The sequence below is a fragment of the Aedes albopictus genome, chromosome 2, assembly GCF_035046485.1.
Source record: "Aedes albopictus strain Foshan chromosome 2, AalbF5, whole genome shotgun sequence".
Taxonomy (NCBI): domain Eukaryota; kingdom Metazoa; phylum Arthropoda; class Insecta; order Diptera; family Culicidae; genus Aedes; species Aedes albopictus.
Genome location: NC_085137.1, coordinates 480,557,344 through 480,585,307, shown reverse-complemented (window position 1 = coordinate 480,585,307; position 27,964 = coordinate 480,557,344). Strand labels below are relative to the sequence as shown.

The window sequence follows — 27,964 nt, the reverse complement described above, 5'->3', positions numbered from 1 at the left end:
TTTCGGATAAAACGAGTTTGTTTCAACTGGCGTTACTAATAAAATTCACTCTATTTTCACTCACATATAATATCTTAAGACAATACTAAAACACATCATTGCATGTACGTATAACACGGAATTCCTTACATTCTAATGAACAGTTTGGAAAACTGGTTTCACGAGCTCACATTTACGTGCAGCTGGGCAACTATCTATTTGCAGTGTAGAACCTGGCAGCGGTGGTCGTTACCCAGAGTTGAACTTTCTTCTACGGCTGAGGCTTAGATCTACTTCAACCTGTACTTCCACACAATCACCACTGTTACGAAATCAATGTTCCGTTGCCTTTTGGTCTTCTATCGTTGATCGGTGACTGGCTGGCAGCGGTAGGCCGAACGCATTTTGGAATGAGGGTAGCATTGTAAGTTTTATAGCCAAAAACACGTTTTCGACCAAAAATATTCAAACTGTTGTCGTTCGATCGCACCCTGCCCTTCACCTTTCTTCCTCTTCACATCTCCACGGTTCGTCAATTTCCGAGACGTTCTACACTCAAATTCGACTTTGTCCACCCAAATGATTTAGCCACTCTTACGTAACGATCACTTTCACACACGCGCGCGAACAACTCAGGCACTTCCACCCATGCGTGCTCATTTACATCCAACCATCGAAAAAATCCTTGCTCCGACCCCATCTAATCAATATTCAATTTTCGGAAACTGCCAACCATTCCACTTTCGATTTCGCTCTCCTTGCCGCAGCCCCCGGCCGCCGGATGGTTCTGGTTCCACAGGGCCGAATACTTGGTGACGTCGATCTCCATCTGGTCCAGCACGGCCAGCTCGTCTTCTGAGTCACGCACCAGCTTGTGGAAGTTCATCGAGAGCTCCATCGAGTCGTTGGTACCGTTGAGGTCCGACGGAAGCAGCGACTTATCCAGGTGCTTTTTGGCGTCGATCAAGGTCTTGTGGAACTGTGTGCGGGGAGGAGGAAGGCAGGAGAAAATGATTAATCTTTTGAATTTGGCGCTTTCGGCGAGTTAGTAGTATAAAAGGTGGTAATCATTAGCACACATGAAAACATTTGTCCCGGCCCGAATCTGATCGGCGTTGATTGGCATGAATGTGAGAAATCCGCGGCAAGGTGAGGGCCGCCGAACGATGATTGTTTTGTCTGGCCTAATTGGTGGTTCATTGACTGATCCAAACAGAGGCGGTTACATGGGGAGCAAAAACTGGCGAAATAAAACTACGCTAACCTGAGAGATTGACAATGGATACATTATATCTTTAAGTGAATAGTAAGTCAGATTTATGTATCAATAAATGATAATACATGTTATGTGATTTCTGAAAAAATGTTTCATTATTTCTTTGAAGTTGATCTTGTTGAACAAAACATGAAGTAAATTTGTCGCTACAAAATGATTAGTTGACAACTTAGAAAGATAGCTCGGATCCTCACAAGTTCGCACCTTATTCTTCCACGGGTCACTCTATTACAAAGACCGGGGAGTTTGCTGGTACTGTTGTCCTTCGGATTGAGAAGGTACGTCCCAGGCGTCTATTCACCAAGGAGGTGCGACTCAAAAACCGTTGGTTTTGGCATCATATTTTCAAGCGAATAGTGTTAGTGCACAAGAAATGTTCCTTAGCTATATACTGCAAAGTTAGAATATGTACTATACTCTTCTTGACATACGCCCTTTTGAAACACAGACTTTTCACAGTTTATTATCATTGCGAAGGAAATGACTGTAGATGACAGCGGAAGCGGATCCAGTTCGTGCAGCTTGAATCATAATATTTATCCCAAGGTGTGTCACCATGTTAGCAATACATACCGTCCTTGGGGGTGACAATGGGTCAAAACATTATCTGAAATATGTTATCAAATATTGCGAATGTCGAATCAAAAATTTTATGGTGTCAGCAGTTCTTGTCAAAAATAGGTTTCTAGAGCAATAATAATTTTTTTTTGGTAAAATCATCGAAATGCCACTTAGCCTTAAAAAAACATCGTACTTTTAGGTGGATTAATACTTTTTAGAATCTCAAACTCATATCCATCATATAAAATATTATTGGGGGCAGTATCAACCTTAACCAAAATTTAATTACCTTGCTTTATTGTCAATGGGGAACAAGGAGTGAGAATGGATCAATTTTCATACACTAGTTTTTCCAAATATTTTTCCATCATTCCAGTGATCAAAGGACTAATTCATTAAAAGGAGCAGAAGTTCTTTTTCAACAATACTTTCATACTATTGATATATTCTGACCCATATACACAAGACAACTCTCAATGAGTGAAAGAGATGATAATAACTAAAAATTAATAGAGAAAGGTTTGTTAGATTACATTTCGGCTTACTATAGTAATTGTGTTTCTCCAGAATATCTCTTAATTTACTTTTATACTGCACTATTATTTGATCTAATTTTACATAAGTTTTTTTTTTCATTAGTAAGACTATGCTGAATGTGCCTTAGTTTGATTTCCGATTGGTCCAGGATCTTTTCGTAAGGAAGAACCCATGAATGACGATGTATTTTTTAAATCAATTTTTTACATTTTTCTGCTCCCTGTAGCACATTTTCGCATACGCTATTGAAACCTCTGAAGGAATCCCTCCAAAAATTGGAAGTAATGCCTTACAGAATCACTAAAGGATTTCTTTTGAATATTCTACAGAATAAGAATCTTGGGAGAGATCTCTGAAAGAATTCTGAAATAATCCTTGAAATAATAACTCAAGGTATCCCAGGAGGAATCTCAAGTAAACCGAATCACTGTAGTATTCCCAGGAGAAATTCCAGACATTCCTACTAAATTTTGGGAGGAATACCTGAAAGAATGCTAGAATAAATCTCAGGAAAAAAACAACGGAGAAATGTCAGAAGGAATTCCGGAAGAAATCCTTAGAGGAATCTCGAAAAAAAAAGCCCTGAATGAATCTCTGAGAGAAATTAATGACGGAATCCCGCGAGGTAATCTTGGGAGGAATACCTGAAGAAATAACTGAAAAAAGTCCAGGAGTAAAGCCCAAATCAATGTCAGGAGAACCCCCAAGTAAAAACCTTGGACGATCCCTTAAGCAATCCTGGGTGGAATCACTTAAGGAATTCCGGAATGAATTATTGATGGATTTGCAAGAAACATTTCTCGAGGTATCGTTGAATAAATCTTCGAGTAATCCCTGATAAAATCGTGGGAGAAATCCCGAATGAATACCCAGGAATGATCAATGAATGAATCGCGAAAAAAAATTCCGAAGTAAATTGCCGAAGGGATAAGGGAGGGCTCCTTGACGGACGTTACTAAACAAATTCTGGAGAAAATCCCTAAACACATCATGTTGGAAATCAATGAAGAAATACCGAGAGAAACCTCTAAAGAAATCTTTGAAAATATCCAGCAAGAGTTCCTATTTAAATCTAGGGAAATATCAGAATGAATGGCAGAAGAAATCCCTAAAAGAATTCCTGGAAGGATCCTCAACAGATTGAGGGAGGAATCCCTGAAAAAAAATCCGGTAAAACTAAATGGTGAAACCCCGGAAGGTACTGATGCAGGAACTCTGGGATGAATTTCTAAAGCAGCCCTGAAGCAAAAGAAATCCCTGAAGGAATCCCGTGAGAAAAGAAAAAAAATCCTGGAGGAATCCCTGGTGCAGCTTCGGGAATGATTTATGAAAGAACCCCGAAAGCAATCGTAAGAAAAATTCCTTAACGGAACGACTAATGGAGGAATTCCGGGGGAAGTTGTTAAAAAAAATCCCGGGACAAAGTCAATATAAATGCTTGAGAAACACCCCTGAAACACCTCGGAACACTTTTAAAAGATTCCAGAAACAATCTGAGACGCACCCGAAAACCTCTCGAAACCCCCCTGAAATGCTGTCAACACCTCTAAAATCAATCGGAACGCCATTAAATCGTTCCTGAGACCAACTGAAACACTTTCAAATGGCATAAAAGACCCTAGAAGTCCCTTGTAACACCCTTTAAAGGCTACTGAGATTCTTCCTGAATCACCCTCAAAGTCACTGTAACTCTCGTAATCCCATTTAAACGCCAACGAACGGACCTATCTTAAAAGGTTCCTGAAATCTTCTGCAACAACCTCTTGGAACGAATTTGAAGCTCCTTGCAATTTCCTATTTTTGGGCTCTCTATAAACTTTCTGTAAACCGCCTTGGCCTCAAATACCCAAGAGCAAGAACCGTTCTTGCATACTAACTTTTCTCATTAAGGCACATTTTTAATTAATGCAAACCAACCCTCCACCTCCCCTGGCATAAAAAGAGGTTCTAGTGTAATTTATTTGATTACGTATTGACTATTTTGTCTTATGTAACAAAATTCCATCGCCCAATTCCAATGAAACTATAAATTGTTTCTCCATCTGTCGAGATTGTAATAAGAGTGTGAGTGATAAATATGTACAACGATCACCTAGTGATTTTGGACTTTAGAAATCTTCGAGGTTGTCAAAGATGAAAATGTGTTGGCGAGGATTCCAACAGTGGTATTGAGGGATTTGCACAAAAGTGCACGCGGCCTATCGCTTCCGAAAGGTACAACCGCGGTTTTCACTCCCTATTTCACTTCATCCTTATGGGAAATAACATTGCGGCGTTTTCTACGGTGCGGCTGTTCCTTTCGAAAACGATAGACCGCGTGAACTTTTGTGCAAAGCCCCCTTTTGAAACATTTCAACGACCGCGCGGTGTTTACGTTTCAAGAAATCTGACAATATTGCAGGGGTTAATTCCCGCAATTATAATCACCGGTAAGTAAAACACGGGGATTTGGTTTAACGTAAAGATAGATTATAATTTCCCTGCATGTAAGAGAATGGTACATAATATTATTAGGGGCTGTCCATAAACCACGTGGTCATTTTTTTGGGACTTTGCACCCCCCCCCCCCCCCCGCGTGGTCATTAGTCCATACAATTTTTTTTATTTGTTCATACAAAATGGTCATTGGTCGAACCCTCCCCCCCCCCTCATGACCACGTGGTTTATGGACAGCCCCTTAGTGATTTCTGCAAATTTCTGGTTTATGTGTGTGTGGTTTATAATATAGTGTATGTAAACTAAACGCGCTTAGTGGAATAGTTTGTTCATCTTCGAATTGTCTTTTAACACACATCGCAGGTTCGTGGAGTATTTTGGTAGATCTATTATTTAGGAATTCAAGATATTGTTTACTATTATTCTTCTCCCGTTCGTATTTGTACTTCACGTTTTCGTTCCATTGGATTACGTACAAAGTGTTGACTCACCGTTGACAACTGGTCAAGCATACCTGTCAGTCGTTCTATAGAGATAAGTGACATTTCAACACACGAACACTAGCGCAAATTTTCCTCACACAAAAGTGCAAAACCCAAAACTGGAAAACGGAAATTCCCAGCGGTGGATCCCATCGCAAACACCTTATTCAAGTTCCGCATATACTACAGCGGCGGTGAAACTGAATAATATGCGAAAGTTTCATGCAACAGTCAATGGTGAGAGGCACAAGACTGCGCCCACCGTGTGCAATGATCGTGGTAGAAATTTGCTGGCAAGATCAACAGTGCATTGCGAAGATTGGATGTAAACAATGAAGGAGCACCCAGGAACAGGATTAACATAGGGCCCGTGTAGTTGCCGGCTTAGAATAGCACTACGGACCACCTGTTCCGGGGGTAAAAGTCCACCAAACAGGTAACCCCAATCCAAGGTGTCAGGCGACCCGTGCTGAGGGATGAATGGTTGAGGGGGTTTAAAACATGCTCGATCTTTAACGGAGCCCGTAGCGTGGGTAAGATCACCTTTTTGGGTTGCGTTGCGGCGAAAGATCTACCAAACCGAACCCTAGTCCTAACTGCTTCCAGCTAGTGGAGCAGCACATTTGAGTAATCAAAGGAAAACACTTTGATCCTTATTACATTTTACACCTTGTTGAAAGTGATAGGTCTCGGTTTTAGGTGTAGCCGAGATGGATCTTGAAACATGGAAACATGGGTTAGTATTCCTAATCTTTTATTTGGTGTACACTGGTTTGAAACAGAAAGGACTAGGGTTCCGATGCATGGTCAATATCGGTATCATTTCTTGACGTTCTCGTTAAGGGATCCGATTTTGACTGAAAAAGGAGCGTGTTAAAAGCGGAACTTATCAATCAGAATCCTTCCTTGCGATTATGTTGAAAATGACTACTGTAACAAAACCGAATACTTTATAACTTCTCAATGGTGATAAAGTAATACGACATGCACTATACAAAGGACACGGGGTATACCACAATAGATCAAAATATTGGTCGCAGTGGTTATGTCCCGAACAGAGAAAAAAAACATAGTCGATGACGGCCAAGCAGTGGAATCACCGGAGCTGACAACAGCAAGGCTTCTGGGAAGGACGAGATCCCGGTCGAACTTCTTAAGCACGGAAGTCAGCAGCTACATCAATCAATTCACCAGATTCTTTTTAAAGAAAATGAGAGGATGATGGCTACCAGATGGTTTAATAATTTAATTTCATATGTCTAATCTACAAGAAAGGGGACAGACAAGAGTGTGCTGGTTACAAAGGGATTACCCTTTAAAATTCGGTATACAAGATACTGTTGCATATTCTGTTCAGAAGATTGAGGCCTCTTGAAGAGTCTGTAGGATCTGGGTAATTTGGCTTAATGCCGTTTGACCAAATGCCGTTAGTCGAATGCCATTCGTCCGAAAAGGAATGACGAACTAAGTGACCATGCCCTGTTCTCCACACCAGAATAACTTTAAAGAACAGCCCCTGATAAAAAGAAGGATTTTTTTTTCGATAAAATATTGTCAATTGCAACGCCAACTAAGAAAGAATAGCCTATTGTTGAAGAGGCAAATATTGCTGATGATCATATTCCCGAATTCAATGTCCAACGGTCCCTTTGAATTCTTTTGTACATGTTTCGGTCAAATGGCATCCAGCATTCGGTCAAATCGTCAGACCCCGTCGTTTATCGCCGAATATAAGGATGCTTTTCGTGAGGGTCTATCAACGATGAATCAAATGCTAAGGCAACATCATCAGCATCGACAATAGGCTGCGGCTTAATTTTCAAAAGTTGTTGAAACCTGGAATTCGTAAGCTCTTTTGGATTCAAACGACATAAAAAGAGAAACCTCTGAGTTTGAGCCCAAAATATATAGATTTAGAGGTGGCGCAATCGCTTCGAAGTTGAATTTCCGAATAATAAAAGAAACTCACTTCAAGTGCCATAACTTTTTTGATTTTCAACCAATTTTTAAACCTTTTTATGAATATCTCACAAATTAAATTTTGAATAAACTTGTAGAACATAATTTTTTTCCAAAGTCACTCAAAATATGAGGTTTTAAGGACAGACTTGTTAGAATCCCAACATGGCCGCCACAATGGCCGACTTTGGCACCTACTCACGATTTCGAGGGCACAAATCTCTTCGTAAACAAAACCAGCGCACCTGAGCTTCTCATTTTAAGCTAATTACAAGTGAGCAAGAACAGAATAATTAAATGCACTGTTGTTTGAAGCTTGCTTCTTGAGATTTGTGCGTCTGAAGTTCTGATGCACTGTAGAAGCGGGATTTCAAGACGTTTGTCCTTAAAGATTTAATCTTTTTTTTGCTTCCTTTTTTAAAAAAATAACTTAAGGGCCCTATTACTTTTTCACCGCTTGACCAGTTTCAAATTTTTTAGAGTGTTTTGTAGATATTCGTCAAAGTATTGAATTATGTGATACTTTTTTTGGAAAAGATCGGGCTATTCTGCACGAAGTTAAAAAAGATTCTTGAAAAAGACATAATTATCCGATGGCCAACTTTGAGCTGCTATATCTCCGGATTCAATGAACCGATTGCAATGAAATTTGGACGATTTATGACTTAAATAATGAACTCTAAAAACATTTAACTTGAAATTTTTAACAAGATTAAAAGCTATAGTAATTTTATTTATTTCACATTTTTTTGGTAAATTGGTCTATTTTAAAATGCATTCCATTCCTTTTTCAATTTATTGCCGGATATGTTGCTACTTTCCTTCAAAACACATTTATATATAAGTCAATTAGAGGGAAATTCAATAAACTATAATTTGCATCTTGAATTTTGAAACGTTGTTAGTTTTGAATATTTTAGTGTTTTATTAGAAAAATAATGTAATCGTTATAATTTTCTTCCGTGTTAAGAATTTTAAATTGAGTCAGAGATTTTTCAAAGCTTATTATATAACTCATAAATGGTAAAAATATCATTGAATTCGGTTCATTAAATCCGGAGATATAGCAGCTCAAATTTTGCTATCGGATAGTTATACCTTTTTCAAGAATCTTTATAACTTCGTGGAGAATAGCCTGATCTTTTCCAAATTTTTACCACTGATACACAACTAGATGATGAACTTAAAGACTGTAACCGCAATAATCGGGACACAGAAGTTCGGCTGTAGCTCTGTAATAAATCGGTAAAATTTTCCAAATAATTGACTGAGAACTCTTTAGTGTATGTTTATTATTTGTGCCAAATTTCATAAAAAAATGATGCATTATTTTTAACTGTGGATAAAAAACAAACAGACGTGGTTTTAAGCATTTTGTACAATCATGACCAATTTTCATTCGCATAATAGATAGTTCTTTTACGCTACAGTTAAAAGTTCTGTTATGATAATTATGAAATTTCGTTAGCAGTTATGAAACTTATGGAGACACCTTCTTGCAAAATTTCATCAACTTTGATCAATTGGTTTGAAAGCTACTGGTGTTGATAGGGGTGAGTGTTAGTGAAAATTTTTCGTTTTTTTCATGTGCGATGTTTGCCTATTCATAACTTTTAATTTCTCTGCCAATTTTCATGAAATTTTTACAGAATGTAGTTGATTATGTGTATATTATGCCTGCAAAATTGGATAATTATTGGTATAGTACTTTGAATAGTACAATCAAAACAATAAAGGGTGCTGACTAATTGCTGTCTGAGGGGCTAAAATCGTGTGGACTGCCCAATACATGTTTTAACTTTAAAATTGTTGATAGTGCATCGATTTTTTTTTGAAATTTTGCCAATGCAATAAATGTAGATTAAGAGGTTTGTGCTCAAAATTTTAGCCATTTCCTTAGCCAAATTTAAAAGTTACAGCGCTGACGATCAAAACAAGGGACTGTACAATGGCGCTCATTCTACTCTTTCATTGCTACAACAAAAGTACTGCACCAATTCACATGAAATTTTGTAAGTGAAATTTACACATCTTAAGATGTTATTAGACAAAATTTGATCAATTTCAATGTTTCTATTGCAGAGTTACAGCTGTATTTCTGTGTCCCGATTATTGCGGATACAGGCTTTACAGTAAAAATTTGAGAATATTTGATGCACTTTTCGAAAAGTTACAGCAAGTTGAACATTTTTTGAAAAGTGAACATTTAGCCTGTTTCGATCATTTTGTCCATCCCCTGTACGTGTTTTTGAACGGTTTTTGATAATTATCCACGTTAAAACCACTTCCTAAAGGTACTGTTTATTCACATCATTGTTAGGCAATAAAAATATCTACAAAGGCACGCTAAAAGATTTGGAATAATTTATTTTTATACCTATATTTATATTTTTTTTACTTTTTAAAAAAAATATTTATTGAATGGTTCAGAATTTAATTTTTTTAGCAACAAGTTTATTAAAATGATCGTGCCCTTAATTTTTTTTTTGTAAAAATAGATTAAACCATTAAAATATCATATTTTGCGTGACTTTGGAAAAAAATGATCTTCAAGTTAATTCAGCAATTAATTTGTGAGAGATTCATAAAAAAGGTTGAAATACGGTTGAAAATTGAAAAAGTTGTGGTACGTAAAGCGACAGCCATCTTCAATATGCCGCACGAAAGTTAACCCTCGAGCAGTCGCGTCTTTGACTACCTGGAACGGCGACACGCTAACGCTGTGTACCACAAGCGTGTTTTTTTTTCATGTTGCGTGTACTCAGTACACGACGCGACCGCTCGCTCCCGGGTTAAAAATGATAAATCTCAGACAGAAAAGTGAATATTCAGAAGAAAATGATAATACTTTTCCAGTCACGCAGCGGATCTATGCGTTTTTTATCCCTTCAATAACGAGACGTAAACAATCGTTGAAAAAGCAAAAAGTCATCGATTTCTGTGACAGCTCAGTGATGGATCGTGCGGATAACTTCGTGATTAGACACGCCACCTGTCCATAGATTTTAAAGCAGCGCAGCGTATGATTCAGTGACAACATTTGAACTTTTGGTAGATAGCGTCAGAGCATGGTCTTACGGCGAAATTAATTAGGCTGATACGTGCAACGCGCAATGTGGTGTGAAGAAGAATGGTACTTTGCGCTGTTTCTTTTGAAATTTGTTTCTTTTGGAACGCTTGTGATATGTGACAATGACGTTTCCGTTATGGATTGCGTAAACAGTTTAGGCTCTCTAACATGAAAACTCAAACGAAATTCGCTCTACATAAGACACTGCTGATTATTGAGACATTGCTCAGGGTGACGGGTACCATTTCTGAAAGGAAAAGGAATGTTTCGTAAAGGAATTTTCCTTGACTTCGTTCCTGTCACACGATTATACACCTGCGAAATGATCATTGGAAGAGAAAGCTCTTAGATTTATCTGGTAGTTTTCTACGTTCACGAGTCATAAACTTTACAGCAGGTAGACCAAAACTTTCGGAGTTCTTGAACGCCAAGTGCTGTGGAAAACTCTCATTGAGAAATGAGAAAACTGTGTGTGGCATAGCCGCATGTACACTACCCGCCATAAATATAAATATGGAATCGCATATTGCAACATTCATACTGAATATTGCAACCCCCAAAAAAGTTTGGCATCACCCTAAAATGTGATTATTTCAGGTCTTTGAGACACAAATCATTTATGATCCCCCTAATTCTTTTTCAAAATGCAACTCGTACCCACAACCTAATTGGTTCTAGATTTACTCTATTTTTCCTCCTTATTTTGGGTGATGCCAAACTTTTTGGGTGCTGCAATACTGAGTATTGAAACGATTCCATATTATTGGCGGGTAGTGTACAAGGAGTAGTACTAAGTGTACAAAGAAGTGAATACTGTGAAACGAATAAAATACGACAAACTTCAGTAGGCTGGACACGTAGTGCGAATATCAGAAGAAAGAATAGCGAAAACAATATTCAGTAAAGAGCCATGTAGAAGCCGGCGACTTTGTGGATAGCCGCAAACAGCATGGCTGCACGTGGTTGAAAATCGCCGAATACCTACGAAAATGGTGCTCTATAGTATACACTCGGCGCTGGAGTAAGGTTACTGTATAGCCAACAAGTATGAGAGTAGGTACATTTGTACATAGACTTTTTTTTCGTTGTCAAAATGTTGAACTAAATTAACAGAATGATGAATAAATCAAGACTATACTATACCTTGTTATACTACTAGTACTTGTGCTCATGAACATGAAGATTAGTTTACCTAAACTCTGACTATTTTTCTATGAACTGTTGTAAATGTGCATGAATTATGACCATCTAACATCCATTCAATTGAATCTCAATTAACCACAGTACCAACAACAATTCATTCATCGTCACGACCGTGACTATCATCGCCGTAACCGTCAAAACCACTCTCAAATTCGTCACCCATGTCAAAAACCCTTCTTTCTTCATCTAGCAACGAAATAGCAACAACTAGCGCCAAATAAACACTTCCAACCTTCATCTGGAGTGTGGTGCTGCTAGCTGCTGACTGCGGTCGCGCTCCGATGACCAAATAATGAAACGACTTTGAAGTACCTGCCTGCCTGTCGCCACTTTTGTCGCAACCTATTCAATTCCGCCTATAAGTACCAGCAACGCCAACTGTCGGTCGAGGAGATCGCGGCCTGACATTGACCCAAATGGGACACTTTTCAGAAAATCCCACCCAACAAACGACACATTATAGAGTCAAAGACATCCGTCTTAGATTCTTAAGTTGCTTGAAAAGAGGTAGACGCGTGAAGATTGCTGCATTAAGCTGTTTTTATTACTCTTCTACTGCGCGTCTGTGGTTCTTCTCAATGCAACCACGTTGCGTTGGTTTCACGTTGGGTGAATCGACAATTAACGATCGAATCGTTTGTTGCAAATGGCCATATTTATTTCGAATCACCCGTTTTTCGCTTGTGCACACCGATTTTTTCTCGACGTTCACCCGCGTGAGTGGATTTGAATTCGATGAGGCAAGACCCAATCGAGGGTTCTTTGGCAATGCTGCTCTGTCGTCATCCGTCCGTCGGAGCTGGCGGGCAACGATTGAACTCGAGACGAGCCTCGAGGCTCTTCAAAAAGAAACCATCATCTGCTGTGTGGTCGTCTGAAAATGCAAGACCACAGCATGGCGGGTTTCGGTAACATTTAAATTCTGCACTATTCAGTTGCTGCTGTCGGTGTGCCTGCCCGCCTGCCAGCAGTAGGTCGAAGGTGTTGTGCATTGCAGTGAAAAGTGCGTTCAAGTGAATTGGCAGACACAATAAGCAATGGACATACAGGGGCAGATCATTTAGTTAATATCTCGGAGCAATTGGAGAAGCCGGTCGATCGATTTCACAACGCAGTAATTTATGTGGTTTTTTGCTTTGATTCTTGGGGTGGGAAAATAAACCTGGTGAGCTAGGCACGATCGCTGTGGATGATTTTTTAAGGAGTTGAGTTGGTGTTTTTTTTTTTTGTTGAATGAAACATGACCAGAGAGGAGGTACTTGTACTGAAGTACTCCAAAAGAGGCATGTTGAGGAATAAGACTGTAAGCGGGTCGAGGACAGAAGGTTAACCTTTTCGTGAGGCGTAGTAAATGTACGCATGCGAAAAAGACGCATGCTTTGCACAGATTACTGGATAAAGAACTTAGTACGGTTGAAGAATCATTTCATTTTTGTCTTTTTTGTAATAATAACATTAAAAAAATTAGAAAATAGTACTTTACTTTGAAAATTTCAGAGTATAGTCGATCTCCTGTAAGAAGCTGTCGTTCATTCAATAAAGTGATTCTTTACCCAAGTAACAATCTTAATTCTATTTGGTTTTATTTGTTTTTATGATAGTTTTATCAGAACATTACATATTCTAGTTGATCTTATCGGAGTCTCAGCTGAGCACAACTATTCTTCGTCAATATGTGGTTTTAAAAACCCCTCCAAGAATACTTGAGGTTCAGTTCATAAAACCATAAAAACAACAAGAACTGTTGAACTTATTTTCAGTTTTATAAGGTTCTTGTAGTTATCTTCAATCATCCGTTCTTGATCAAGAGTAACTGTTCTCGCATAAGAACAGTTTTATACATGAAAAATACAAGAAAAAACTCAAGCATCAGATTTTGATTCTCATCGTTCCATTATTGCTGCTAATCAAGAACACCTATCCGGAAACCCAACCGCAACGCGGTGCAGTGCCAAGTTCCTCCGGTTGCAGCATTCGAAATGAGGTGGGTATGGTCATCTAGGACGTCGTTTCCCGTGCAATCGGGGTTCCAATCATCGATCTTCAAAATCAACAACTACTTACCTGTTGGAAGTGCTGACCGGAGGAATGAGGCACTGCACCGCATCAAGGCCGGTTATCGAAAAAGGCTGATAAATAAATTCATCGCACGAGATTCACAAAATCCACCGCGGTGCGATAATTTATTGTTTGTTTACAATTTGGCGTACATGTTTTATGACGTTCTTGGCGGAGTTTGCATAAACCTATATCAAGAACGTTATAAACCTGAGTACTCTTGAGTAATACTTCTTACCCTTGCATAAGTTAAAATAAATTTAAGGCGTTCTGGATGGAGGCCAACCAGGCTGCATTGAGAACGTTATAAATTCTAGTATTCTTGAGTTATGCTTTTAGCTCTGGCATGAGTTGAAAGAAATTTAAGACGATCTTATGGTGATGTTGATTAAAACCATCGATGATGGACCGACCACTGGCCTAGATTTCAATGGACGCCATGTTGAGAAAACTCATGAGCAATGTTCGCATGACCAGGAATAATATTTTTAAATATTTTATTAGTGCGTTATAATGGAAGCGCGTTGCAATTTTTGGAAGTATCTTGCAACATATATACGATGAATTTCGCTTGGCATTTGGCATCCTTGTTACACCACGGAAATATTTCCAATTTGTGTAATAAATTAATCCCGATTACAATAATGTGTCATTTTCATTGTGTTTTTAATTTCAATTTAATTCACCAAACTTTTCTGTCGACATAAAAGCTGCATCAGCAACAACACTGACAAATTTATTATCGTTTTATCGTGCACTTGAAGAATTCTACAAGGAGAGAGCAATTCGCCTTGAGGACAACTTGGGAAGTACAACAAGTTTTAAGAGAAATTTAAAATCAATTCTCCAAGAGCATCTTAGGATGGGCCTATTTGGTCTTATGGCGGGTTTATGGTTGAGTTGATGTCGTGTTGCAGAGCAATTTGGTTTATGCATGGTTTTAAAGAACAGGTGTTGAAGAATACTTCAAAAGCATTATAAAATTAATTTTGTTACTTGGGTAGAGAAAATGAGGATTAAAATAGTTTGCTTGTCATATGTTCAAAGCTAAATAACAAAAGGGGATTGAAGGCAACATGGAAATTGAATATTTTTAGAAACCAGACTGTATGAATCAAGTTTTAAAAATCAACATAGAATATTAGGTTCAGGTGTAGGGCTTGATTTCGACGTTAGTTGATTTTTTTTTTCAGTAATCTTTAGCAGATGATAACAAATGAATGCTGTGCAATGATTCTTTTATCTAAAAGTTGTAATTTGACTGAATAAAGTTACACCAAATTTGTCTTAAACTTTTGTTATATATATATATATATTTTTTTTTTTAAGGCATGCATTATTGCAAAACTGGATACATTTCTTCATCTTAGGCGTTCACATATAGAGCATGGATGAAAATATCTCCTGATTTTATTCCCTGATGGAAAATGTTTTTCGCTTTTGCAGAAACCATTTTTAAATAAAATTTCCCTTACAATGGTTTCTGCAAAAATGAAAAAAAAAAATCCACCACGAAAAAAGCAGAAGATACCTTGATCCATAATCTACATGTTTACGAAAACCTATTTTGAAAATATTACTTCGTTATTTAATTAAAAAAAATCAAAAACCAAAAAAACGAGAATCACCTTATGCTCGAATCGTAACCTTAAAGCTTTTCAAGATATTGATTCAAGTTTTAGTAAAAGTTCACTAGCTGTAACACAATATTTTAATACTTTAGTGAATGGAATTTTTGAAACCAAGTAAAAATTTGATGTTGGATTTTTATACAGATTAAAATTTGATCAGAAATTTATCCATATTCCAAAAATGTATCCAGTATTCTCCAAAAATGAAACGTGGACTTTGAACACCTCTGTGCACATAAACTCTCTAAGCACTCTCCTAGTGTTACTACAGGACTGGAACTCTTACCTCCACTTTGTGTAAAATATGATTTCCAACACTTCTTTACAACAGAAAAATAAACACACCAAAGGAGTATATCGTTAAGTAGTTGAAAAAAAAAGAAGTTTTATTATTGGAGCATTGGAGGATATATAAAGCGTTGAAAAATGAATCTCAATGCTAATTATCTAAAAATAATCATATGAAAAAACACATCTCAAACAGCTAGATGGACACCCTTCTCATTTCGTTCTACATGACATTACGATGCTTTGGTCTAAGGACTGTATCGAAAATTCACTATAAACGTTCACAACTGCCTAAAAAATAATTTATTCGAAATAAACATAACCTAATTTTGGAGATACTGTATAAATCTTTTCAATAAAGAATGGCAGTTCTGATTTTCAAAAAATAATCATTTAATATGTCAAATAAAAGATGAGAATTTTTTTTAAATTGTTTTTTTCTTATTGAAAAAATACATTTTTTTATATATTTTTAGAAAAATTGCTAAAACTCAAGGAGATTGTCCCCAAAACTCGCCAATATCTTGAATTTCATCAATCTGACGCAAAAACTGCACTCAGATGATTGAATGGAATTATATTCAGCTTTTAATTTATGGAATAAGATTTAAAATTGGTTTAACAAAAGGCAAGATATTTGAATTTTATAAAATTCCATATTTTAAAAAGTTGTAAAACTCGATATTGAACTAAAACTCAAAAACTGTCCTACTTTAAATTTTTTGAAGCTCGGTTTCGAAATCAGCACTAAATTATGCTTCAAAAATTTTGGTCGTTGACAGAAGTTCACGACTTTCGTTTTATTTTGTAAACTAGTGCTATAGAAAGTAGGCCATAGAAGTGAAACTGCTGAGAACTCATAATGCTCTAAGACACCAGAGTGCTATAAATATGAATAAAAAATTGAGGAGATGCTTACAGGTTAAAATGGGACATGTGACACAAAAAATAAAACTTGTAATAGGTATTCCACGAGGGGTTTTGCTAAAGGCTCGGCCAAGGGTTTCTCCAGAAATCGCTCGCCACCAAAGATTTATCTAGGATTTATTGTAGGTACTACTGAAGGTATTCATCGAAAGTTCCTCCATGAATTTCACCGGAGATTCCTCCGGAAATTCTAGCAGAGATTTTACCAGGAATACCTGAAAGGTTTGCTCCTCAGAGATTTCACCAGGTAGAAAACCCACAAGAATTTACTTAGGAATTCCCCTAGCGATTTGAACAGGATTTCTCTATGCACTTGATTGAGAATTCCACAAAGGATTTTTCCAAAGGTTCATTTAACTGTTTCTGCAGGAATTTCAATCAAGCAGCATCAAGGGGTTCTACCGGGAACTGCTTCAGAAATTCCCCTAGAAGTTCCTGTTAGGATTCCGGAAGACATAACGCCGATTATTCATCTAGGGATTTCTCCAGGAATTTTTCCAAGAAACCCGTCTAGGGATTTCTACAGGAACTCTTCCGGGAAGTCGCACATGGATTCCCGCTTTTCTGTTGCTGGTGTTACTACTCCTTGTATTATGTTTGCAACGTAAAGTAAAGCGGAAAGGCAGCAGAAACTTGTGCATTATTTCTTGGTTTATTTTCATTGGTTATCTACTAATAAAAATACTAGGTTGTCAAATGTTGTCACGATTTTAACGATTTTGACGCTGGTGCCTTCTAGCCGAAAAATTTCGAACCAAGGTTATCGTTTCCAGACAGTCCTTAACCTGCTGGACAACTTCAATGCAAACGGTACATTTTTAGCTCATATACACGAGATTGAGCTTTTCTAGCACTAGGCGTCACCTAGCTTATATAAATCATGATCCAATTGTCAGATACAACTTTTTCGAAAGCGACATTACATTATTTCATCAAGTTCCTTTATCAGGAGATTTACGCTGGGCTAGTGGACGTATCTTGAACCAAAGTTTTTTTTTATCTGTATTAACGAGATTTTTAGCGCTAGGCTAATTCATCTCGGGACCCACGCTTTACTTCCCTTCCGAAGGAAGAACCCACATTTTTGTGAGTTTGTCGGGAGTGGGATTCGATCCCAGGTCCTCGGCGTGATAGTCAAGTGTTCTAACCATCACACCAGGTCCGCTCCAAAGTTGTCGTAAGAAAGTTCTTTACCTGCTGAACACCTTTGTTGAACACGACACACTTCTAGCTTATTCGAGTTTTGAGATATAGGCTCAGTGTACCAGTCATGGCTATAGTATCGTCATCTGGGGGCAAGTTGATCAATGGGGTAAAGTTGATCACTATGGAATCTACGCCCTTCGGTTGAAGACGCTATATTTCTGTGTCAACGGGATATCTTTTGACGTAAACCAAAAGTATGATCATTGTTTAAGATTGTATGATAATTTTTATAGCAATTATCTAGTTGAGATTTTAGATAAAAAATTATCTATTTTTGTGGATGTGCAATGAAACTCGATGAAAGACTGTCTTTCAAATCAACGCCTCCCATTAACGCCTTGTACACATTCCGACACTGATTTTTCATTTGATCCTCTCTTTGTGTTATCACAGTATGTGTATTGAGTTTTCCAAAGATTTTTTAGTTGAAATGCGAAGAAGGCGACTACATGTTGCTATAGAAACAAAAAGAATAATGATTTTATTTGTTTTGATCAAGTTAATAGCGAAAGAGAGAGTCGACGAAGAGAAATCGATCAAGTCAGTTGGGCCCTTATGAAAAATCATTGTATCAAATAATATACGTAAATCAAGCCTAACTTTACCAAACACCGTATCTAACAAAACCCACGAACGGAGAAAATCGAAGGCATACTCATATATTGAGCATTTCGGAAACGTGAAAAATTCGGGTATTTTTTCACAAATCATCCCCAAAGGTAAGTGATATAAGTTGTCCTTAACGAAATTCAGCGCCTCATGTGAAAATCTCTGTTTTGTTTACATATGTTACATACGGTGTTTGGTAAAGTTAAGGGGCCATTAGACTGTTTGTCATTATGACAAATATTTGCCATTGAAGTCCAACATTTATCCAAGGTTGCTATGATTCGGGCTGTGTCGGTCATTTGTTGGGCTTGTTTGGCCAAATATTTTCCACGTCTAATGGGACCTTTAGGCTTGAAATATATTGTGCGTTGCATGAAAAACACATTTATGGCGACTACTTTTCCAGGTCTTGAAAGATGGTCTAAATTCAATCGCGGTGCAAATACCACGTGTAGTCGCAGCAGTCATCACATCACCCGGCCACGTGGTGAACTTTTTTCATAAAATATCAAAGTACACTATGATGGAAAATTTGAAAACCAGGTCTGTTGCCTCAGGCGACTATCTCGCGCGTATCTATGGCTGCGACCAAAAGTAATCGCCAAAGTAGATTTTATTTCGATTCTTATAATATGTTTGATATTAAACAAATTGATGTAAACATATAAATTATATTGGAAAAAGCATATTTTTGCGAAAGTAAGAACATCTTCAACGATATTGACCAGACCACATTTAGACATTTGATGCGAGCCATTCCGTAATTTACTGAACTTAATGTGAACATTATGTGGCCAATTCCCTTCCGAAGCAGGAACTCACATTTTGCGAGTTTGTCGGGAGTGGGATTCGATCCCAGGTTCTCGGCGTGATAGTCAAGTGTTCTAACCATCACACCAGGTACGCTCCACAGTAACTTAAATGAAAATATGTCTATTCCAACAATTATCCGCTTTATTTCATGTCATGTCTACTTTCACACAAAAAAAAACATTTTTACACTTTTAATGCTAAATAAAGTCATTATAAAAATGTGTATTTTGATATGCAATTTTTACTATATGGGGCAAGACGGCCACTAAGCCTAATTAGTTTGTTCCTAGGTAAACGAAATACGTTACGAACGAATGATTCGGCTTTTCTCACAGAGGGTTCGATTTTTACAAACATTTTCTTCGTGATCATACTTAAGCAATACTCATTCTTTGATATATCTTTGATATGCTTCAGATGATATTAACATTTTGTTTCCTAAAGTTTGACATAATCTTTGGAATTTATTAGAAGTTTTGAGACTGCTTCAAGTTCGATTTATGTGGTGGGCTAACTTCCACCATGGGTAGCCATCTTACCCCAAATGATTATTTCATCTATTTATTTTATTCGCGTGCTAAGAACGATCTTCGGCGGTGTGCAGGAGAACGGTGGTGGCGGAGAAGGATGAACCACGAGCTCGCTGCACTTTACGACGAACCCAGCATCCAGAAGGTGGCCAAAGCCGGAAGGATACGGTGGGCAGGGCATGTTGCAAGAATGCCGGACAACAACCCTGCAAAGCTGGTGTTTGCAACGGATCCGGCTGGCACAAGAAGGCGTGGAGCGCAGAGAGCACGATGGGCGGACCAGGTGGAGCGTGACTTGGCGAGCATTGGGCGCGACCGAGGATGGAGAGCGGCAGCCACAAACCGAGTATTGTGGCGTACTATTGTTGATTATGTCTTGTCTTAATGATGTTGAACAAATAAATGTATGTATGTTATTTTTATATATTTGAATTTTATTTCCGTGGTTTAATAATTTTGGTACTATTAAAAATAAAATTTGGTATATAAACGATGATATTTCATTGTTTACCCTTAAAATGAGATGACCGATTATCATAAGAAAATCCTGTTTTCAAGCACTCAAACTTCAAACTCAAATTTGTAGTGGATTTTTTCAAATTTATTATAACTTTACCGCATATCATAAACATGTTTCATCGTTTATCATCCACCCATAAAATATGATTATGTTGTGAATTAATGACTTAACACGGGGTGGCCATCTTCCCCTATATGGCTATCTTGCCTTATAATTCCATATTTTTTCAGGTGTTTTGAAAATTTCATCAAAATCCGATTTTTGAGAAAAATGAGATTTTTTTGAAGTCGGCGTTGAATAATAATATGTTGATTTTATAAGATTTTCCGGATTATTTTTACCGTATACATGCATTTTATTCGCTAGAGGAAATTGAAACTGAAAATTCTTTACATAATTGCATTTTGTGCAGATTTCTTTTTAGTGAGGTTCATTCATTCAACCATATTTCCATTAATTCTAAACATATTCCAAATCTCTTCAGGCCGTGTTTAACTTACTATATTCACCAGTTAGGGTCTCCAGTTAGCCTTGTGATTAAGGCTATGGATCGCCAATCCGGAGACGGCGGGTTCGATTCCCGTTCCAGTCGGGAAATTTTCTCGACTCCCTGAGCATAGTGTATCATTGTGCTTGCCTCACAATATACAGCTTCATGCAATGACAGGCAAAGAAAGCCCTTCAATTAATAACTGTGGAAGTGCCCAAAGAACGCTAAGTTGAAGCGAGGCAGGCCAAGTCCAAGTGGGGACGTAGAGCCATAAATAAGAAGAAGAAGATATTCTAAAGATCTCGTAGAAAACCCATAATGAAAAGAGCAACTCAGTTTCGAGGTAGAGCATCCTGAACATTTTCCGATACACTCCTTATGTATGGTATAGGGTCTTGTATCATTTGGGCAGGTGTACTTATTTTGGGCACTTGTAGCTATAACTAAGCCAATTTTAAAGCGATTGATATGTATTTTTGTATAGAGATAGATACTGTACGAGACTAACTCTATACAAAAATTCAAATCAATCGGTTTTAAATTGACTTAATTTTAGCGGCAAGTGCCCAAAATAGGTACACCTGCCCAAATGGTACAAGGCCCTACTTAAAAATGAAACATCGAAACAATATTTTCACTAGCGATTAAAAATGTAATATTCCGGAGAATTGTCGGCGTTCTTCATCCTTGGTAAAAAAATCTTCATCATATACAATATTATCAAAATATTAAAATCTAGGTAGAATTAAAATATCAACGTAACAAACTGTTGCCATTGAATTTCCCAGTGAGTTAGAAAAAAAATACCTTTCTCTACTAAGCAGCAGCATAACAGCATATGTACCGTCAAATGGGGTAACTTGCAACACTTTTCGACTTTGAAGCAATATTATTGAAAATCTAAACATTTGAAACATCCTGTGAAGCATCGTGTACGCTAATTACCCCGAGTAGAATACTATGCAGAACATGGTTTACCAAAATACGTTGCCATTGCCACCTAATCAGGAGGTGCGAAATACATGCTTGTTGCAAGTTTCCCCATCTGTGGGGTAACTTGCAACATAGGACATGAAGCTAAGTTAGCTATCATTAAACAGCACTAACATTCTAGTATTAAGTCGTATTGTAAATTTTTAATGTTATGTATGAAACATACCATGAAAAGATGTACACTAACCAATTGACATATAATTTTTAATGAAAGGATTGATAGTTATTGCAAGCGAGAGTACAACAGGTCTCACGTCCCTCAAATACAAAATATATATGGTTCTCGTGACTTAGCACTCATTACAAAATGTCAACAATGATTATTGTCATTTCTTGAAAAGGTAGAGTGAGTCATCTTCAAGTAGCTTTCAGTTTGAAGTGGTGTTTGGCAATTTCAGCTAAATTAACATGATTGAAACACACCTATTCTACTTTGTAAATGTCAAACTCGCTAATTTGGGTATTAAACTGAAATAAGTTACTCCATTTATGTTCAGAATTAATGTTAATGATTGCTTTACAGCGTTCATAAACTAAACACATGTTGAAACATGAATGAAACTTCAAAATGTGGTAATTTCTAACAATGTAACACGTGACCTTCAAGCAAAAATATAAAAAATGAATTGTCATTTGAAAATGAACGCGTTACGTAATCAATAAATGATCCATTTTGGTTATTTCTGTCAAATATATCGTGAAATGAAGATAAATAATAGAAGGTTTCGTCAAATTGTTGCAAGTTAGCCCATAGTGGTTGTCGAATATAATAATGATTTTTTGCATTACTTAGTCGACAAATTTATCAAACTTTTATCGTTTAGCTAAGCTTACTATTAGGTACCCTAACTGCAAGCAAGGTCATCAGACTTATCGCACTTACCATAAGGGAGAGGTCAAGCACGATTTTCATACTTGTTTTTATGGCATAAAATGAGCAATCCGTTTTAACAGTGTAGCTTAACCATAAACAAAGAAACAAAGCTAATTTTTATGCTAAATCGATCTTTGATACACATAATCTCTATAACCGAAATAGAAGGGCATACTAGTTTTCATTATTATTAGAAAATGCTTCACATTTAGTGTATGTCATCGTGTTGCAAGTTACACCGCTGTTGCAAGTAACCCCGTTTGACGGTACCTTTCGGAAAAAAGCTTTCAAAATCTCTCATACAGTAAAAATTTGAGACGCTGCCCCATTCATAGTATGAACATGTTTGACACCTGTGCACTAGAAGCAATTGTATGATATTATAATATCAATAATTATTTTTAGACTTTTAGTTTCTCACACAACGTTTGTTTTTAACCTTCCAGGACGCGCGCCATCAAGCATCCGAAACTGCACTGCGCTCGCGCTGTATACGAAAAGCGAGGTTTTTGTTAGTGTTGTACTTTTTACAACAGCGCGCGCGCTGAAGGGTTAAAACAATTTCAAAATTTAATGTTTGCTGGTTTGCCTACACGGGCAAAGTTCATTTCATCAGTAAAAAGCACTGTGCTTATACAAAACTCACTGAGACATCATATATATATAATAAGTACAAGTGAACAGAGCTTCGATTATTCGTCGAATAACAAGATGTGGATAACCGGCTCTAATTGAACTTGTTTGTTTATTGCATGCATTTGCTTTATTCGATGCAGAATAAACTTGCAATAATGTCCCGCATTTACGATTACACATCAAATGCCACACTTGATCACACTGTACGAACAACTTCGGAATGGCACTGTCTGATTGTTTCATCATCGAGCCCCAACACACGCTGATCATAATCCAATCCTCCTGATGTAACCGATCTTCTGTCTGCTGTCCACTAAACAAGATGCAACATTTGTCCATAAAACTCGTAAAAACCGCCTATTTTCAGCAAACGAACCATCTTTCACAACCAAACGGAATTAATCACCTCTACCGATCTCGTCGTCTTCATCTCACTGAATAGAAAACATCCTTCTGTGACACACTTTCAAATGCAAATTAATGCCAAAAACACCGTAGAGAGGGGTTGAAGATACTCACGAAAAATCGATGCTTGATCTTGGCGCTAACGAATGTGAATAAAATGTCCACCAGCGTTACGCTCATCTTGGGCAGCCGCAGCACGTGGATCTCCTTGCAACGCACGGGCAGCAGATGGTTGATGTACGGCATCATGTTCTTCATGTCACTTAGATTGAATAGGGTAAAGTGCATCATAGTTGTCTCGAAGCAGTCTACAATCAGTACGATTCCAGCGACCTGGATGCGCTCGTCACAGGACAGGATTTCCATGTACATGTGCAGATAGCGAATCAGATGCAAAAGCGTGTACTTTTCTACGTTGAAGTTCCGAGACTTGATCAGGATGACGATGCGTCCTTTGTCGTCGAATCCTAGCGCCTGGAAGACACCATCAGCCGCCAGGTCTCGCATATCCTCCTGCTCTGGGTTCAAATTCTGGAACCAATGCGGGAACGTCTGTCGCATGGCTAGGTACCGCTCCAGTGTTTCGCACGCCAATGGGATCGAGAACTTGCGCTGACGCAAGAACCGTAGCAAGAACAGCGAATCCGTACGACACCTCCGGATGTAGGGATGCTTCGCAATCCAGGTTCGCATCGCCTCCAGAGCTTGCTCCCTCAGGGTGTCATCTTCGCGGAGCTGCTCCTTAGCCATCTGCAGGTACTCCTCCGATAGGGTGCACCGATACTCGTCGAACTGCTTCGGACATTTTTCCACACCGTAGGACACTGTCATCTTGACGCGGTGACGATCGAAACTCAACTACCGCTCTGAAGCTAGCGTTTTCCGCCAGCAAGTTACCTGCCCGTCTAGTCACCACACCATGCAGATCGCAACCTATTGGCGCGGGCCTTGTCTTGCTGCAAGGGGCGACCGTTCGTATGCTATGCGTCGTCGTCGATCGTCGTCGTGATCGTCGTGAATAGAGCAAAAGCGAAAATTAGACAGGAAAAATTGCAATTGGCCCCGGCCCGGTCGATCGTCGTCGTTGTGGGCTTGACTCCGGCTGCTCTGGGGTTCTTCTCTGGCGCATCACCCACTGGCCGCAAATACTTGCCAAACGTGAAAGAGTTGTTGGGTCGTGCTTGGGTGGTGAAGTGGTTATCCCCTCCACTGGGGACGAGAAAAGAACAAGATCTACCCATAGAGGTAACTCACAATCTCAACAGCTGATCGGGGTTTTCAGGTGCGCAACGTAATGGCATGGCCACAAACACGTGTTTTGGTTTGTATGTTTGATTGGGTAATAATTTGGGGTTGGGTGATGAAATGGGCAATAATATGCACGAACCATAATGCAATTGCAGTTCAATGGAACGATCCGAATAAAATTGGTACAGCAATTTGAGAGCATTGGGTGCAATGTTTTGGGGGTTTTAAAGAATTGCTCGAAGGTCAAGAAACATTTTAATTTTCAGGCTTCTACTGTTTGCGTGGGGTCTCCAGTTAGCCTAGTGGTTAAGGCTATGGATCGCCAATCCGGAGACGGCGGGTTCGATTCCCGTTCCAGTCGGGAAAATTTTCTCGACTCCCTGGGCATAGTGTATCATTGTACTTGCCTCACATTATACAAATTCATGCAATGGCAGGCAAAGGAAGCCCTTCAATTAATAACTGTGGAAATGCTCAAAGAACACTAAGTTGAAGCGAGGCAGGCCAAGTCCCTGTGGGGACGTAGAGCCATAAAAGAAAGAAAAAGAAGAAGACTGTTTGCGTTCAAACTTTTTCGTTAATCGATGACTAGTTATCTTTCTGTAAAACTTCCAGCTTTTTTTTGTCTTTTTAAACGAGGTTTCAAACACTTCAGGTCACTATACCATTAGCAATCTTACACTCCCACATTTCATTACATTCGAAAATAGAGCGAATAAAATTACAAAAAAAGAAACAAAACATACAGAGTTCCTGTGTTTCGATTTCAATAGGATGAAATTGGAGCACCCCGCTGAACAGATGGAGGTGATCCTATTTGTTTTAAGATGAAAGTGTAGAATTCAAGATCGTTATAGTTGATATTATATTTTTATCCATGAGTAGACTGTTTTAGGAACTATACATACGCATTGTTTATTGAATTAACTATAAGGAATTTCATTACCTTTAAAATAGAATTTCATTATTCTGTTTTTTATAATAAAGTTTTTAAAACGTCATGAGCTGCTACATTTCATCAATTTTCCATGAAAAAATGTTCTAAAAAAATGTTTTTACATAGTGGAGCGGACCTAGTGTGATGGTTAAACCACGTAACTACCACGCTGAAGACCTGGGATCGAATCCCACTCCCGACAAACTCACAAAATATTAGTTCTTCCTTCATAAGGGAAGCAAAGCGTGGGCCCTGAGATAAACTAGCCTACGGGAAAAAAATCGTTGCCGGATCCATGACTAAAATGTTATGAAATCATAAAACTTGTCGCTTCATGATATTGTAACTACAAGTCATGATATCGTGACGTTAAAAACGATTATCATGAAAAATAACAACTGATTCCATCAACAAAAGCCAGGGCCGTCAAAAGCGTTATGAAAAAATTAAGCTCGTTTTCATAAATAGAATACCATAAAGCATAGTCATGGTAGCATGGCTCTGAGTCATAAAACTATGACGCTGAGTCATCTCAACCAGACGCTGAGTCGTATAAACATAACGCAGAGTCATAAAATCATGAATCACAACAAACGAATTTGGGCACTAAGCGTTACGCAAACCCTCGCGCAGAATCACCTACGCCATTTTTGTCACTTCTGTCAAGGCGCCTTTTGTGAGCGGCAGTGTTTTCCGGTGAGATTTTTTTTTTGGTTTTCGAAAAAGTGTAGTGAATTGTTCTTACTTAAATAGTAGTAAACTATATAATTATTACACTACATTCCAGAAGTTGAAAGTGAAAAAACTCTATATTCCGGCACAAAACTCCGGCCAGTTTCATCAGCAGCAGAACAATCAAGCTCACGTAATGTTTTTATTACTACTAACAATTTATACAATTAAGCCTTGCTTTATTTTATTATATATTTTTTTAAATAGAAATCTTTTCTTTTCTATGCAGACGGCGAGCGACATGGAACATAAAATCAGCACGCGCTTGGATTTCCTTAAGGAAAAATTCGAGAACCTTAATTTGCAGCCGCAAATTGTTTCGGTTGGGGCATCGCGGGGAGAAGGAGCGGTGCTTGTTATTTTCGGGGGAGCGGAGTACAAGGCAGACCACATCCTCCATGCCATTTGCATTTGCATGCAAGTGATGTATGTTTTGAATCTCCAGTATGCACCAGACTGCAAGCCCCTCTGGATGTTCTTGCAGGCTTATCTGTTCAAAATCCCAGCGGTAGATCTACCCAAAAGCACCCGCGATTTACTGCGGGCTATTGAGTAGGTTGAAGGCACAATGATGAATAAATATTGACAAATACCAGAATAATAAAAATTACTTCAATATTCAGGAACCTTGTTCATGATTTCAGAGTGCCTGCTTCACGATAACATGACCCTAAATGCCACTTTACACCAATTAATCCGATAGTATAAATTACAAATACTAGAATCATGCATACTGCTTATGTTTTTATAACATTAGGTAATAAATTTAGAACATGCTTTATGATAACATGACCAGTACTACCATTTTTCGCAAATCGATCCAGTACCATAAATGACAAATACTTGCACCATGAGTAATGCTCAAGCTTTCATAAATTTAGTTCATAGTTTGAGTACGTACTTCATGATAATATGAACCGACTTAAAAAATTTCGCTAATAAAACTGGAACCATAAATGACAACTACTAGTTCCATGAATACTGCTTCTGGTTTTATGAATCTAGTTAATAGTTCTGGTATTCATGGGCATGATATCATGACTTAACTTACAAATTTTTGTCAATAAATATTAAAAACGTAACGCCAAGGTGACGTTACGGCAACATGAGTCATGATATTATGACCTTTTTTTGTGGTGTATATTTATAACATGAAAACACACATTTTACGCGAAATCACGACTCATTTTGCCGGTTCCAAGCAGCGGATTTTTTCCCGTGAGGGCTAAGAAACACGTTTATACTTTTGTCCCATCCCGGGAAGAGGAGCTCCAAAGGAGTGGCGTTAACTTTCTTAGCAACGTCACTCCCAACGTTGTTGCTTCACGTTTACGACAGGATACGGAGCGGCTGACGAGATGTCGCCGTTTCATAGCTTTGTTTAATTGTATTCAATAACGCTGCACAGTAGGCCTGGCCGCTTCAATACTTGTATTACATCTCTGATGCCTTGCAAACATTTATAATGATAAGAAAAATGGTAGAAGTACATAGTCGATTCTATTATTTTCCAGGATTCTTTCAATGAATGACTGTGTATGTGTAGACTAGACTACGACTAGAT

At 38.1% G+C, this 27,964-nt stretch overlaps 1 protein-coding gene and 1 long non-coding RNA gene across 2 annotated transcripts; one reads left to right on the top strand and one right to left on the bottom strand.

Annotated features, from left to right (window-relative positions):
- Positions 1–32: 32 nt before the first annotated feature.
- On the bottom strand, positions 33–24,745 carry LOC109399205 (alpha-tocopherol transfer protein-like). Its single transcript, XM_019671642.3, has 2 exons — positions 23,598–24,745; positions 33–958 (listed from the first exon to the last, which is right to left on the bottom strand). Exons 1-2 carry the CDS (start codon positions 24,312–24,314, stop codon positions 680–682), a joined length of 996 nt encoding a protein of 331 aa, XP_019527187.1. The 5' UTR covers positions 24,315–24,745; the 3' UTR covers positions 33–679.
- Positions 24,746–26,296: 1,551 nt separating this feature from the next.
- LOC134287455 (uncharacterized) lies at positions 26,297–26,992 on the top strand. The gene is made up of 3 exons (XR_009997316.1): positions 26,297–26,364; positions 26,456–26,533; positions 26,630–26,992. It is a non-coding gene; the product is annotated as an uncharacterized LOC134287455 (long non-coding RNA).
- The last annotated feature ends 972 nt before the right edge of the window (positions 26,993–27,964 follow it).

Coding starts and splice junctions, on each gene's coding strand:
- LOC109399205 (XM_019671642.3), bottom strand. CDS start 24,314: ATGACAGTGTCCTACGGTGTGGAAAAATGTCCGAAGCAGTTCGACGAG. Junction 959..23,597: donor AGATCAAGCATCGATTTTTC/GTGAGTATCTTC, acceptor CCCCGCACACAG/TTCCACAAGACCTTGATCGA.